The sequence below is a fragment of the Protobothrops mucrosquamatus genome, unplaced genomic scaffold, assembly GCF_001527695.2.
Source record: "Protobothrops mucrosquamatus isolate PMUCROS unplaced genomic scaffold, P.Mucros_1.0 scaffold2635, whole genome shotgun sequence".
NCBI lineage: Eukaryota > Metazoa > Chordata > Lepidosauria > Squamata > Viperidae > Protobothrops > Protobothrops mucrosquamatus.
In genome coordinates, this window is record NW_015388688.1 from 11,741 (window position 1) to 25,789 (window position 14,049).

The following is a 14,049-nucleotide window of genomic DNA, read 5'->3' on the forward strand; positions in this document are numbered from 1 at the left end:
AGCCTCCGAGTGCTCCTCAAGGGGAGCCCCATGTAGAGAGCATTACAGTAGTCCAGGCGGGAGGTGACAAGAGCATGAGTGACTGTGCGCAAGGCATCCCGGTCTAGAAAAGGCCGCAACTGGTGCACCAGGCGTACCCGGTAAAACGCCCCCCTGGCCACAGCCGCCAACTGGTCGTCCAGTGTCAGCCGTGGGTCCATGAGGTGTTAATGTTTACAAATGAATACTATTTCAGTATAAATAAATAAATAATACAATATGGTGGCTTTATGTGGATTAAGTAAAATTTACTTTAAATTAAACAAAAATTCTACTGATTTCATGGACCCATGCAAGTAGTTTTTATAGCAGTGTGGAAGCTATTTCCCATTTTCTTCCTAGATCTAGAGTGTTTTTCCAGTCTATCCTACCCTCTGTTATTTTCTGATATTCTCTCTAAGTCTTAATCTACTCAGGCTAATTTAGTTTTCAAGATAAAGCTAGATTGCTAAATGCTGCCATCTAAGTGGGATTTTTTTAATACGTATTACAGTACACCTGTTTATTTCAGTAAATTAAAATTATATATGTAGTAAGTGTCCCCATCATGCAAATTGCTCAACAGTGTTTAGTTGAACAGGTTATTCCACACTGCACTATGGGAAGGTGTGGCATAATTTATACTTTTCCTATGGAAAACAATAGTTATATCTGGTTGTGATGAAAATGTCTAGCTTAATCATATGAGGGCTTTTATTGCAATATCTCATAGTCTTTTATGCCAAGAGATAATTTTGCTATTTTTATAAATTATTGGTTACTTCGGGTCTGGAAGGCACTTAATGAAATCTGAAAGAAACTTAATATTTAATATTTGAACATTGAAACATTAATTCGCAATGACCATTATTTTAGTTTTGATTAATTCAGAAATGTGTATGCCAAGTACCGGTAATACTTATGACAACAAAATTTTGTATTTGGCATCCTCTGTGCCTTTAACTCTGTGCAGTTAGAATGCAATCCTGTATGGTCTACCATTCTGACGAATGCAAGTTACTGCTTGTAGATAATTTTTATGTTGAAATGTTTTTGTTGATTCATTGGAATAAATATTACTTTCTTTTGCCAAATGGAGAACTAATCATTATCTGAATTCTTATGACCTAGATCTCATACTTCTTTCATTCCCCCAGATGGGGTGAGGCAGTAGCCTGCGAAAGCTTACATAACAAGCTTATCTAAGTTCTGTTTGGAACTTTACGTATGAGCTGAATGTGTTGTGCAGTAGCACTTCCAATTCATTGAGATTGCATTTATTGATAATCCTTATTGTATTACTATTTTAATACTTAGAATGTTATTGACTTTGAAATATTTTATGTGTAATATGTATTGGGAAATTGTTTACTAAGGACATGCTTGTCTATTACTTGTCTATTGAGACTCTAGAAAGAGTGCAGAGAAGAGTAACAAAAATGATTAGGGGACTGGAGGCTAAAACATATAAAGAATGGTTGCTGGAACTGGGTATGTCTACTTTAATGAAAAGAAGTGACATGATAGCAGTGTTCCAATATCTCAGGAGTTTCCACAAAGAAGAGGGAGTCAGGCTATTCTCCAGAGCACCTGAGGGCAGGACAAGAAGCAGTGGATGGAAATTAATCAAGGAGAGAAGCAACCTAGAACAAAGAAGAAATTTCCTGACAGTTAGAACAATTAATCAATGGAACAAGCTGCCTCCAGAAGTTGTAAATGCTCCAACACTGGAAGTTTTTAAGAAGAGACTGGACAGCCATTTGTCTGAAATGGTATAGGGTTTCCTGCCTGAGTAGGGGGTTGGACTAGATGACCTTCAAGGTCCCTTCCAACTCTGTTACTCTGTTCGATTTGATTGAATTTTTTCAACATTCTTTTCCATAAAATATCTAATTTAAACTTCTTTTTTTGCTTTTTCATCCTTATCACAATAGATATATATTTCTTTTCCTTCTACCTTAAGAAGTTGATATCTGCCTTCTCCTTAGTCACCATTATGCCAAATATGTTACTAATGATAGTTATAAATTAGTAAAGTATCCCTTCATGTTTCCTAGCGTTACCCCTAATTTTTATTTTTCTTCATGATCTGTTCTGAATGATAGCAATTAAAACTAAATATTCAAGATTGCTTCAAAAGACAATTGTTCTTGGGTAGAGCTTACCTGATAGTGTTGCTGTGGCATATAAGCAGAAGAAATGAACATTTCCTGTAAATTCCAACCTAATCCAGTATAAGAAGGTTTAATTAAAATGAGACTTGCATTTCAGTATTCATTTACTTTTATGACTGTGCAGGTTTTCTAGTTAACATTCCTGGCAAATAATATTCCTCTCATGGGTATAATGGCATGTTTAAAAGTGATTGACAATGACAAAAATAGATTTTTTTAAAAAGTGTAGTTAAAATGAGGTTAATGTTCAACCTAAAGCTGAGCTATAAAACATACAATATAGAGACAGATATTTTCTGTTTAAATTTTAAAAGCTGAATCTGAACAAAAAGGAATAAAAAGTTGAGGAGCTTATATATATTATATATAATACAATAATATTTTGTATTATATATAATATATGATAATATATAATATGTTAGATTCTAATATTGTTGTGCTATAAGTTTTGGTTTTCAACTTTGTAAATCACCAAGAATCACATGTGTGAGACGGGTGGCTGTAGAAATTGAACAACAAACCAATAAATAGAGTTAAATTAGTTAATTTTGCACAGGTAGATTGTACAATTGGATATGGTTGGATGAGTGGGATTCATTGCTAGATATGTGCTATATAGGAGACTTTTACGCAATGACATTCCGGTTTAAATGTCCATTCATAAATCTATTGGAAAATATTCAAATAAAAACGAAGTCTTAGTGTTTTCTAGAATAGCTACTAGCTATTTGATTTTTATTTTATTTTAGGATAGGATTCAGGTAGTACTTTGGATTCACAGACAAAAAAGTATCTTGCATCATATGAGAGCACTCATGTAGATATGTGGACTCTTTCTGTGACTCACAAATGAAGATAAATACGTGTCCCAGGATAATGTTGCAGGATCTAGTCTGAGTTCAGTCTTCTGTCTGTGACTTCTTAAAGTGATGAGGCTTTTCCTAACACATGATGCTTTCTCTTTGCAACTGCATCAAGAGCCCAGGAAAAGGGTTTAAGGAGTTGGAGGGAGGAGTCTGAAATATCTTATTGGCCTTATTGGATATAAAAGTGAAAAAAGGGGTTCTTAAAATAACGCTCTTGTTTCCCTTAGCAATGGGCAAAGTAGCACTTGACTTGGATTTTCAGTGTAAATAATTGAGTTATCAGGTTGCAATCTTTCTTTAGTAAATCTTTATATAGCAGTGTATTGTACTACACTGGGAAATGATAGGTTGGCAAACTCCAGACTTTTTTCTTTTTTTCAAGTGCATTTAGACTTGAAGGAGTGATTTTTGTCTGTCATTCTAAATGATATAATCTTTAAAATTATATAATAAATATATAATTGCAGAAGTATACATTATAAGAAATTAGAATACTGTAGATTACTATACCTTTAAAGTCTTGTTATGTTTGTAAAACATTTTGATTAATGGAGCTTTCTTTTTAATAGAATAGTTTTGGGCAGATATAGCTAATGCAAAAAGCTTGGTATACAAAGATCTGAAGCTTTTAAAAATGGTAACAAAGTTGAAGCAAAAGTAACTGAGCATGGTGGGTTTTTTTTTAAATGTGCTCTTGGCTTTTACTGAAAGGTGTTAATGGAGATGGCTATCAACTCTACAACGAACCTGGCTGCAGCCATCTTGCTTGTTCTAGGTTGCCACATGAATGGGAGGGGGTGCAGAGCATCTTTGCTAGTCTAAGCAATTCTGTATTCTGTGGGAACCAAGGTCATTCTATCAGTTAGGTTAAAGGGTTGGGTGTTTTGTTAGAAAGCCTGCCAAACTATTCTATTGGGGAACGTGGATGATTGCATAGCTCTGGGGTGGGAAATTTGACTTGGTAATAGTGTAACTCTTTGGATGGAATTTCAGTCTTGGTTTCACTTTTCAGCATGCTGATATTTTGTATCCAATAAACATGTTCTTTGAGGAAGCTTCTAGCCTCGGAGTTTATTTGGCTCTAACTATCGCAACCATGACAATGGCATTTGAACGAAAAAGTAAGATTAAGAGTGGATATATAGTGCAAAACAAAGATATAGATAAGTGATTGGGTATTAAATAGTGTAGCAACATGAAAGTTAATCTAAAAATGACCATCTTGCATTTCTTTGAAGATGGAGCTTCTTATAAACTTACTTTGTAGTTTTATTGTAGTGGAAATTTATATTTAATGTAGATTTTCTACTTGGTGAAAATGTATTTTTAAATCGATACTGAGCTAATGGGAAAGCTAGAAGATTCCAAATTAAAGAAAGTATCATATTATTCACTTCAAAATCACAACAGTACAAATACATAGATATTTTATTAAACTTGGTTCAATATTTCATGATTTCACAGCACTAATTATTAACTTGTAGTGCTATATGCACTAAACATATACTAAATTAAATGGATACTTTCAATTACCTTGGTTAAGAGCTGACATTCATTTATTTGATATTGTAGCCGTGAAGACTTTCAGCGCATTCCAGAGCTTGCTATTAACCCATTGGGGGACAGGATTATCAATGCTTTTTTCCCAGAAGGGTAAGTTCTATGTTATTTGAGTTCAATTGATTCCATGACTATGCTACTACAATATATTTAGATGGATAGGCTTAAAAGATAATCTGTAAGGTTTCAGATTAAAGACTTGATCTTCAATATTATCTGGATTAAATTCAAATCAGTAGCGTCTGTAATCTTCAACTGCCGCCAATTGCATATGCTCAAAAGAAGCAGCAGTTAAATATCCCGATACTTGAGATTTCTGTTAAGATTCTAAATTGCTACATCTAAGGTAGCATTTGTAAAATGTAGCATTGCGTCATTGTTTGATAATACATTGTTGCATTATAAGACTTCCCTATGTACCCTAAAATGTATTCCAGAGAGTTAGGGAGACATTTTGGAACAGCTTTTAAAACTCTTATGTGGTAGGGTGCAGGGGAGAAGGAAACATGTAACTGGATGATGAAACCTTGACTATTTGTTAATTAAGACTATCCTCCTGATTTAGAGAGAGAAAGAAATTTGCTATAGGAGTTCACTACTGTTTGGTTGAACAAGCGCTTACCTTGAATTTCTAGCCATTGAAAAGAAAAGTAGAATAATACAGAATGTTACACAAAAAATAGCAATAATTCATTGTTCATATTTATTTGAAGCATTGTTAAAATAATCTAACAATCAGTATTGTATGCGTGTAGAGAAGATCAGGTGAATTTCCGTGGATTCATGAGAACTTTGGCCCACTTCCGACCCATTGAAGATAATGAAAAAAACAAAGACCAGAATGGGCCAGAACCTCTTAACAGCCGGAGCAACAAATTGCACTGTAAGACATTTTTTAATGGAAATTCACATGAACTGCATTGTTTGTATTATACTTCATGGATTTCATTTTAAGATTTGACCTTTCTTTGGTCTTTAAACGACTTTCTCGTGTCTGGTATTTTGTAAACTTCAATTGTGTAAAATGTACTTCATATGACAAAACGTGGGTAACACAGGTACCTCAAAAAGACTAACCTACAGAATGCCGGGACCCATTACTCCTGAGGGAGTGAAATTTGGGGAATTTCTTGCTGCTTCAGCACCAGTATGCTGCTGCTGTTCATGCTGCTGCTGTCAGCCACAGTCATATGTTCCCCATTTTCAATACTCCTTGACAGCTTCCCACAACTTGATGGGTAAACCAGAAGGAACTGATATGATTGCTGATGCTTCTACACTCCTTGCCACCTTCCCACTAGCAAAGTCTTTGATTATGGGAAACTTGCAGTCTTTCCAAAAAGCTTTGGAAGGCTTCCAGGCTGTGTGCAATTTGGACAAGGGTACATGGGGCCTTGAGAAGAAGGCCTGGTGTAGCCAGCAGCTGCTTCACAAAGGGCCCTGCTGGATACATCTTGTCAGCAGTGGGAGAAAGAAGACAGCAAAGGTTATCTGGGATGGCAGAGCAAGCAGGGTAAGCCCAGTGTGGGGCCAACAGAGGCGGCAGAGTGCAGGGCAGACAACAGGCAACAGATAGAGGGAGATAGGCAGAAAGGAAGAATTTATTTATTAAATTTGTTTGCTACCCATCTCACGGCGAGCTCCGGCAGGCTGGGCACGGGTGCGAGGGGGCCTGGCCTTCTCCCTCAGTTGAAGGCTTCAAGCCTGCCCTCAGGCAGAAAGGAGTTGGCCAGGAGCAGGAGCAGGAGATACCTTTCGCATAGAGAATGAAAGTTTCTGAGGTCCGTGATTTGGCGCAACTTCAAACACTCGCGCAAGATCACGGACTCCAGAAACTTCCATTCTCGGTGCAAAAAAACAGTTCCAAGCCGACTCTCCTCTCCTTCAAAGGGAAAGAAACCGCGGCAGAGAGGATTTTTGCAAAGTAAGTGAATCCGTCCCGGCAGGAAGGGAGGGGGAAGCAGTTGTGAGGAGTTGGGGGGGAATAGGGTGAATGTTGCAGTGCCACTGAAGTCGCTCGTAAGGGCGAACAATTGCTGTGGTGCTGCAGTATTCGTAACTTCGGGACTTGCTTGTAAGCACTGGGGGCGCTCATCACGTAACTTCGAACGAACGTTAAGTGAACGATCGTAACTCAGGGATTACCTGTACCTTGCCCTCTTTCTACAGTTCTTGCCTAATAATTCTGTATTCTCAGTCCTGGCAGTTTTGGACAGTACTCACTGATAAGTCTCTGTTGTTTGTCCTCTATTAGCTCTTATCAAGTCACTTTGCTTTGTCTTATTTTATGGAAATACCTCCTCAAAATTCCTATTATGATACCTTTGCACAATCATATAATGCCCATGCTCAATTACAGATATCCCAAAGCTTTTGAGGCCCATGGTCATGGAAATGTGAAAAGCTACAATGTTCCTCAGAATAGTTGTCATGGGGCATGGCTACTTAAAGAAGACAAGTAACTTTTCGAGAAAGTAAATGCAAAACAGAAAGTTAGGTCTGAGGCTAAGAGATAATCCATTACTTTTCTTTCTTCTTTTTCATCCTACCCATAGCAATCCTTTCCTCTATCTCTTCCTAAAGTCAGTGCTTTTTTTCTAAAAAAAAAAAAAAAAAAAAAAAGGTGCCGGAACTCACACACGTCATACAACCCGCCTTGCCTACCCTACAAGGTTCCATCCAAAAAAGGTGCCGGAACTCCGTTCTGGGCGTTCTATGAGAAAAAAAGCCCTGCCTAAAGTCATAATGTTTTGCATGCTTATTTGATCAATTTCAATGAAGTTAGTGAGATTTAATTCTGGTATATAATTCTCACATAAAATTTAACATTTTTACTTGGTTCACTAGCATCTGTCTTTCTCGCATGGCATATCCCAAACCAAAAGGAAAGAAGTAGTCTTTCCTTCTTTCGCACAATTCTTCCTAGATGTTACAGGAAATAAAAGGGAATAAAAGAGGGAAGGAGTTTTATATTTTGAATTTTTTTATTTGTTCAATTTCTCCGGCTGCTCAGCTCACTCAATGACTTTGGGAGGCTTATAGTTCATAAAATATACCGTATTATTCCAGCAATTAGAAGCTTTGGATATATAAAATACGATATTTATGAGTGGCTATTTCTACTATACAGTAATATTCTTCTGTGGATAATATCAAAGTATAGAGTACTATACAATTTAATTATTCTATGCTTTGATATTATCCACTGAAGAATATTACTGTAATGTAATATTCAAAGTATATCAAAGTATATAGTAAATAAATTGAAGACCTTATCAAAATTGCAAAGGAAATGGCTGCTGTCTATTTCATCAGAATCAACATAAATATTGGGCATTTATTAAACTTTTAATTCAGCAACTTAATTTATACTGAAAGCTGAAATTTTCCTTTTGAAGATTTCATTGAATGTGTTTATATAATCACCCTGTAAATGTATGTTTATGACAAAACCTTATGCTGACATTTAACAATGTAAATTACATATAAATTGTCATTGGATCGAGTTTACATAGATGTAATGTCCATTAGCAACATTTAAAGATAAGAGAATGCCTTTATATTATGATCCTGTATATGGGTCTGAATCCATACTGATTATGTGATGTAGTTTGTATGTGGCAGATGTAGCAAAGATGCTAATCTTGTTTCATTTTATTTTCTAGTTGCTTTTCAATTATATGACTTGGATAAAGATGATAAAATTTCTCGAGATGAATTGCTTCAGGTAGAGTAAGATTGCATAATCTATAAATAACTTTAATCTGATTGAAATTACTTTCTTATTTTATCCTTTAAAAAAAGTTTTGTACCTTTAAGTCAGGGGTGTCAAACTTGCAATGTCACGTGACATGTTGCGACGTGTCGCGACTTTTTTTCCATTGCCGGCAATGGGGTGGGCACGATTTCGGCATGACGCATCCGGCCCATGGGCCGGCAGTTTGACACCCCTGCTCTAAGTGATCATTATTAATGGATGAGATTGAATGGTAACTAAACATACATTTGTCACTGGGGCATTTCTATATTTATTTTTCAAAGTGGTATTGCACATTATAATAGAGCCAATAGGAGAAAAATGCAATGTACATAAAGGTAGTCCTCTATTTGCAACCACAACTGTGCCTGAAATTTTTGTCATCAGTCATTGCAGTTATCATGTAACCTGACTTGATTTTATGACTGTTTTTATGATAGTAAGCATGCCACTGTGGTTAAGAAAAACACTTGGTCAGTAAGCAAATCTAGCATATCCAATGGATGTTTTTGCTAAAAAACGGCAAAAACATCACAAATGGCGGTCATGTAATTCTGGGATGATGCAACCAGTTGTAAATATAAGCTGGTTGCCAAACACCCAAAATATACTCACCTAATGTCTGGGGCATGGTTACAACAGTGTAATTTTCAGAATGGGTTGTAAGTAACTATTTTTGAATCCATCGTAACTTGAAATGGTCATTAAGCGACCAGTATAGTAGTTGGGCAAGTATTACCAGTATAGTAGTTGGGTTCTACCTACCTCTTGTTTCTTTGGGAATTCCTTCTCACATTTTTAGTCTGGTAAAGTCATGTTTATAATTTTGATTTTGTAATTCCCTTTGTTTTTGAATTTGTTTCATTTTTTCTGAAACTGTTCTAAAGATTTTGCATAGTTATTCTTAGGTAAAAGGCTTCTGCTAATTATTCTTTGTGGATAAGGAAATGGTGAAATCCATTTCTCTGTATTATAGGTAGTCTCCTACCCTCCAGATATGCTAATTCCCACCTGCTATAGCTAGGGTGGTGAAAAATGAGAAATGCAAGTTGTCCACTTCATTCATTGTGCCTACACACTAACTACTTTTGAGAATTGTGTCCAAGCATTGGAAATTTTATTTTATAAGTATTATTTTGATTGAATTTTCAAGGTAACAATACTTCTTTAAATGACTTATTTTTGAAATACCGGATTCTATTGATGGTATCAAGTGGATGTGGGCTGATGTCCTTTCATCTACAAATGAGCTTTTCATGTTCTAGTTAAATTTATGTACTTAAATGGGTGGTAGGCGGCCTTCCAAGCAATGAGATTGATAGACTCTTTCTAATCGTTTGAATTTAAAACAAAACCTACTTTCTCATTGTCCTTGAACTTTTGTCCATTACAGGTCTTGCGGATGATGGTTGGTGTAAATATCTCTGATGAACAACTTGGTAGTATTGCTGATAGAACAATCCAGGAGGCTGATCAAGATGGTGACAGTGCAATCTCCTTTGCAGAGTTTGTAAAAGTTAGTGACAACTTTCAAATCAGTAAATCTGTAGTGTTAAGAGTATATCTGCCATTCTATTTTATAACAGTTGGAAGAACATTTTCATCTAAAGGTTGTCCAGATTGTTTTTTCCCTACATACTATTAATACTTGGCCACATTTATTTTACTATTTATTTATTTTTATACCGTGCCTATTTCCTACAGTTCAAGGTGGACATCAATAGCACAACAAATATAGAAAAGATATATAAAGAAATCATAGCCAGCTAACTAAGGCATCTTTGTATACTAACAACATTTAGGATAGCAGTCTTTTTCTGGATGATTTACAGTGTTTCTCAACCTTGACAATTTTAAGGCATATGGACTTCAACTCCCAGAATTCCACTGTGGCTGTGGAATTCTGGGCGTTGAAGTCCACATGCCTTAAAATTGTCAAGGTTGAGAAACACTGATTTAGAAGGTATTTAGATGGGATATTACCTATGAATTCTGGGTCCCAAGAGAACACCATCTGTAGAGACCACGGACTCAGCCCTTCTCAGTTGCTGTCCTGCTTCTTCAAAATAAAGTTCCCTGAAAATTTCAGGCCAGTCCTGATCCTCCTGAGATGTCAAAAAGCAAAGAAAAGTTATTTATTTTCAGCTACTCTTTGCAAATCCAGTGTAATGAACTCTTTTGTGGACAGATTGGATAAATTTGATCGGCTGTTCTTTAGTTCTGTCTCTAATTGGGATTAAAAAATGCATGCATTTATGCAGAGCGTAAGAAACATTTCCAGTAAGAAAAACACAAGGATCCCTCTGTAGAATAGCAAGATTAAACACGATGAAATAAAACTGGAATATTCTAACCGTGTTCTCTTTTTTACAGGTTTTGGAAAAAGTGGATGTAGAACAAAAAATGAGTATTCGATTTCTTCACTGATGAAACAAGGGCAGTTTATGTTATCCTAATATTTTAAAAAAAATACAGCTTATTTTATTCACTTTACTCCTGAGTGTTGCTATTGTTGCATGTGAGGTGTGTCTCCAAACTTTTCCTAGTTTGTCCATCAATAAGAACATTCCTTCTGCATCAGAACAAAGGAACGTGGCTGCAATGCAGCTTGGAAATTGAGCAGTGACGTGGCCTTTTCCTCAGCTCTTGAATGAATTCCTGACCATAAATTGATTTCTCCTCATGTACTGTGATCTGTAACATTTTGCACACTTCTAATGAGAAATAGAAGAGGGCAAATCACACTGAAGAGCTGAGAACTGTTCAAACAAAACACCTGATTTAATAGTATTATATGTTGTAATAGCAGCAACTGCCTCTCCCCCTTCCGTTGATTTCATTTAAATAGATGGTTGTCAGTCTCTTTAAAACTTTTAAAAAGTAAGAATAACAAGGCCAATAGCTAAAATGGTTATAGCCTCCCAAATGTGTCAAATGTTATTGTCCACAGGAAAGTCGGACATCTGCCAAGAATGTAATTTGCAATGTAGTTCACTAGTATAGACTACTGAGTTGAAAGCTTTTCTGTTCGCTCTCTCTTAATTGCTTTTTGTGGATGTATTTGATCTAAAATACCTGTGCTTTTTATTATTTGTTGTTAAGGAAATATTTGCAGTACATTTCTACAGAATAACTGTAATGAAAGTCATCTTTGTGCTACTGTCTTTATTCATACTGTTTATCCCATAGGAGCCTATTTGAATTTTTGGCTTTCCAGTATGCATGTCAAAGCTCAGAATGGAGAAATCAGCAGAAACAGAAAAATTTGTAGGAAAATCTGTTGATATTTTTTTTGCACCTGTATCAACAGATTAAATAACATATTTCCAAAATCTCAATACAAAATCAGAATGAATGAATACAATACAATGAACACAATAAATAAATTCTCTAGGTAGGTTGCATTTAGTATAGTAAACTAATAGCACTAATTATAACTTGACTAAAAAAAGTTATATAATTTTTTTTGCACTGTTTGCTAAATTCTAGTAAGCACTGCTCAAATGCTCCTGTCTCCCATAATGTCAAATGCATTTGTGTTTAATTTATCTAAATCTTGTACAATTCAGTGATCTTTCTGAAATACTATTATACATGTTACAAAGAGAAATTGATGCTTTTGCAGATCAATAATTTTACTAAGAGAAACATCCAGGGAACAATAACAATTCTCTCAAAGAAAAATATCTTGATTCATATAACACAAACATTTTATAAAGAAAAGAATATAATACCAAGATACAGAATTTTATGGATGAAATGTACATATTTTCAAATAACCTTTCTTCCTTTGCCTGTGTACTTATAATCTAATGTTGTTCCTTGTAAAATCTGTTGTATTCAACAATCCATAAATAAAACCTTAAATCTACAGTCTATCTGCTCCAAATGTAAGTAGATTATTTTGAAGATGGAATGTTCTTATTTGATTTTTAAAACAGCTTTTTCTTTTTCAAGAGAATTTAAATATTTAACCTTTAAAAGAATCTTTTAAATGTACAGAGGAAAGCTCTGATAATATGGTGCAGCAATAGAATATAATGCCTTTTTAACAACTTAAGATCTTCATTTAAAGAGAGTACTCAGCAGTGCATATGAATTTGAGTTATTAGGCTACAATATATTTTTGTTGAGTACCAACATTGGTGACAATTATGTTATTAATTATTGTAATTGAAATGGACATCTTTGAATTTATCTGTTTCATATGGTGTCAGGAATATTTGAGTTTATCTGTGTTTCATATGGTGTTAGGAATGTTGGGGAGAAAGGAGAAGGCTGAAATGTTATTGTAGAAATTCAAATTATTTGGTATGGAAGAAGTCTTTTAAAGTAAAATGGTTGAGTTAACTCTTGATTAAGACTTCTTCATTGTCATTATTGTATTCCAATCTGTTATAGGAGTCACAATAACATGCAGGAGGATGATTTTAATTGTAAACATTTAGTTTCTAAAAGTACTAAAAGTGCCTAAAAGTATTACAACTGATTTCAAGCAGTGTTACAAAGATGTATTCTTTGTATTGGATTTACTATTGGTTGAAATGCCCACAATTATGTATGCAAAGAATATGTAAAACTTCCTAGAGAGAGAAAATCTGCAAGAAGGAATGTGTATAATTTCCACACAAACACCCCTACATTCCAAGCAGTCTGTTCTTAGGATTGTGGAGAATTTTTTTTCACCACTTCCTAATCTCGAAGAGAGACAGAAATGTTACTTTTCTTTGCAGTATTCCAACTTTCTATTTTAGCCGTTTAAATAAAAAAGAATTCCCAAGAAAATCCCATTTCTCAAAAAACGATGAGAGGATTCGGGCTATAGTTCCTCTTCAAAGCATGCACTACTGGCCTGTGAGCAACTTTTTGCCAGCTTAGCCAGGAACCAGTTGCACTTTGGACAGACATTTCTTCTCCTATGCTACACCTTGCTCTGAAGCTGAACATTAAGGACATCTTTATCTTTATTGCTACAAGAAAAAGAGATCTATTTTTTTTACTTGAGTAACTTGTCTCCCAAGGTACTGATTTTTTCTGCAGGTTAAATGTTTAGTCCACGGGTGTCAAACTTGCCGCGTCACGTGACATGTTGACGTATCGCTACTTTTTTTGCATTGCCAGAGCTGGGGTGGGTGCGGCCTCCATATGATGCAGCCGGCCCGCAGGCCGGCAGTTTGACACCCCTGGTTTAGTCCATCTGCTGTTTAGTGTTAACAGAAGCTAACACAATGTGAAGAGACAACTCCAGTAACTGAAAAAGAAGGCAAAAGTAATTAATTTTCTTAACCTCAAAAATACATAACTATAGGGAGATATATAGCCATGAGACTAATATCTAATACTTGGGCTAAAGGCTATGACAGATCTAGATGAAATCTTTTAAGTATTAAAGTGCCGAGAATCACACTGACAAAGGTAAATAATTTCCCATTTGCAAGGTGGCTTTGAAAGCTAAATTGTCAAACATGCTAAATTAAGGGGGGGGGAGTATGTTTATGATGCTGGAGAAAATTGTTGGGAATTCCTTAATCCAGAAGAACAAATCATTCAATACTTGATGAAATGAAACTGGTAGAGTACTACTTGGAAGCACTAATAATAAAGCTAATTTTTAAGTATTTTTGATAAATATTATGAAGGCAAGTGTCCTTGAAAAAGACCTTGATGGTTGGAA

The 14,049-nt window shown here is 35.3% G+C and overlaps 1 protein-coding gene across 1 annotated transcript in view; it reads left to right on the top strand.

Moving 5' to 3' along the window:
- The window catches only part of CHP1 (calcineurin like EF-hand protein 1), a gene marked incomplete at its 5' end in the record, with an annotated part of 15,698 nt that extends 3,444 nt beyond the window's left edge, over positions 1 to 12,254 (top strand). Inside the window, 5 exon segments of the mRNA XM_015825432.1 lie at positions 4,631 to 4,711; positions 5,374 to 5,501; positions 8,284 to 8,345; positions 9,769 to 9,891; positions 10,749 to 12,254. Of these exon segments, the coding sequence (XP_015680918.1) occupies positions 4,631 to 4,711; positions 5,374 to 5,501; positions 8,284 to 8,345; positions 9,769 to 9,891; positions 10,749 to 10,802 (448 nt within the window).
- Positions 12,255 to 14,049: the final 1,795 nt, after the last annotated feature.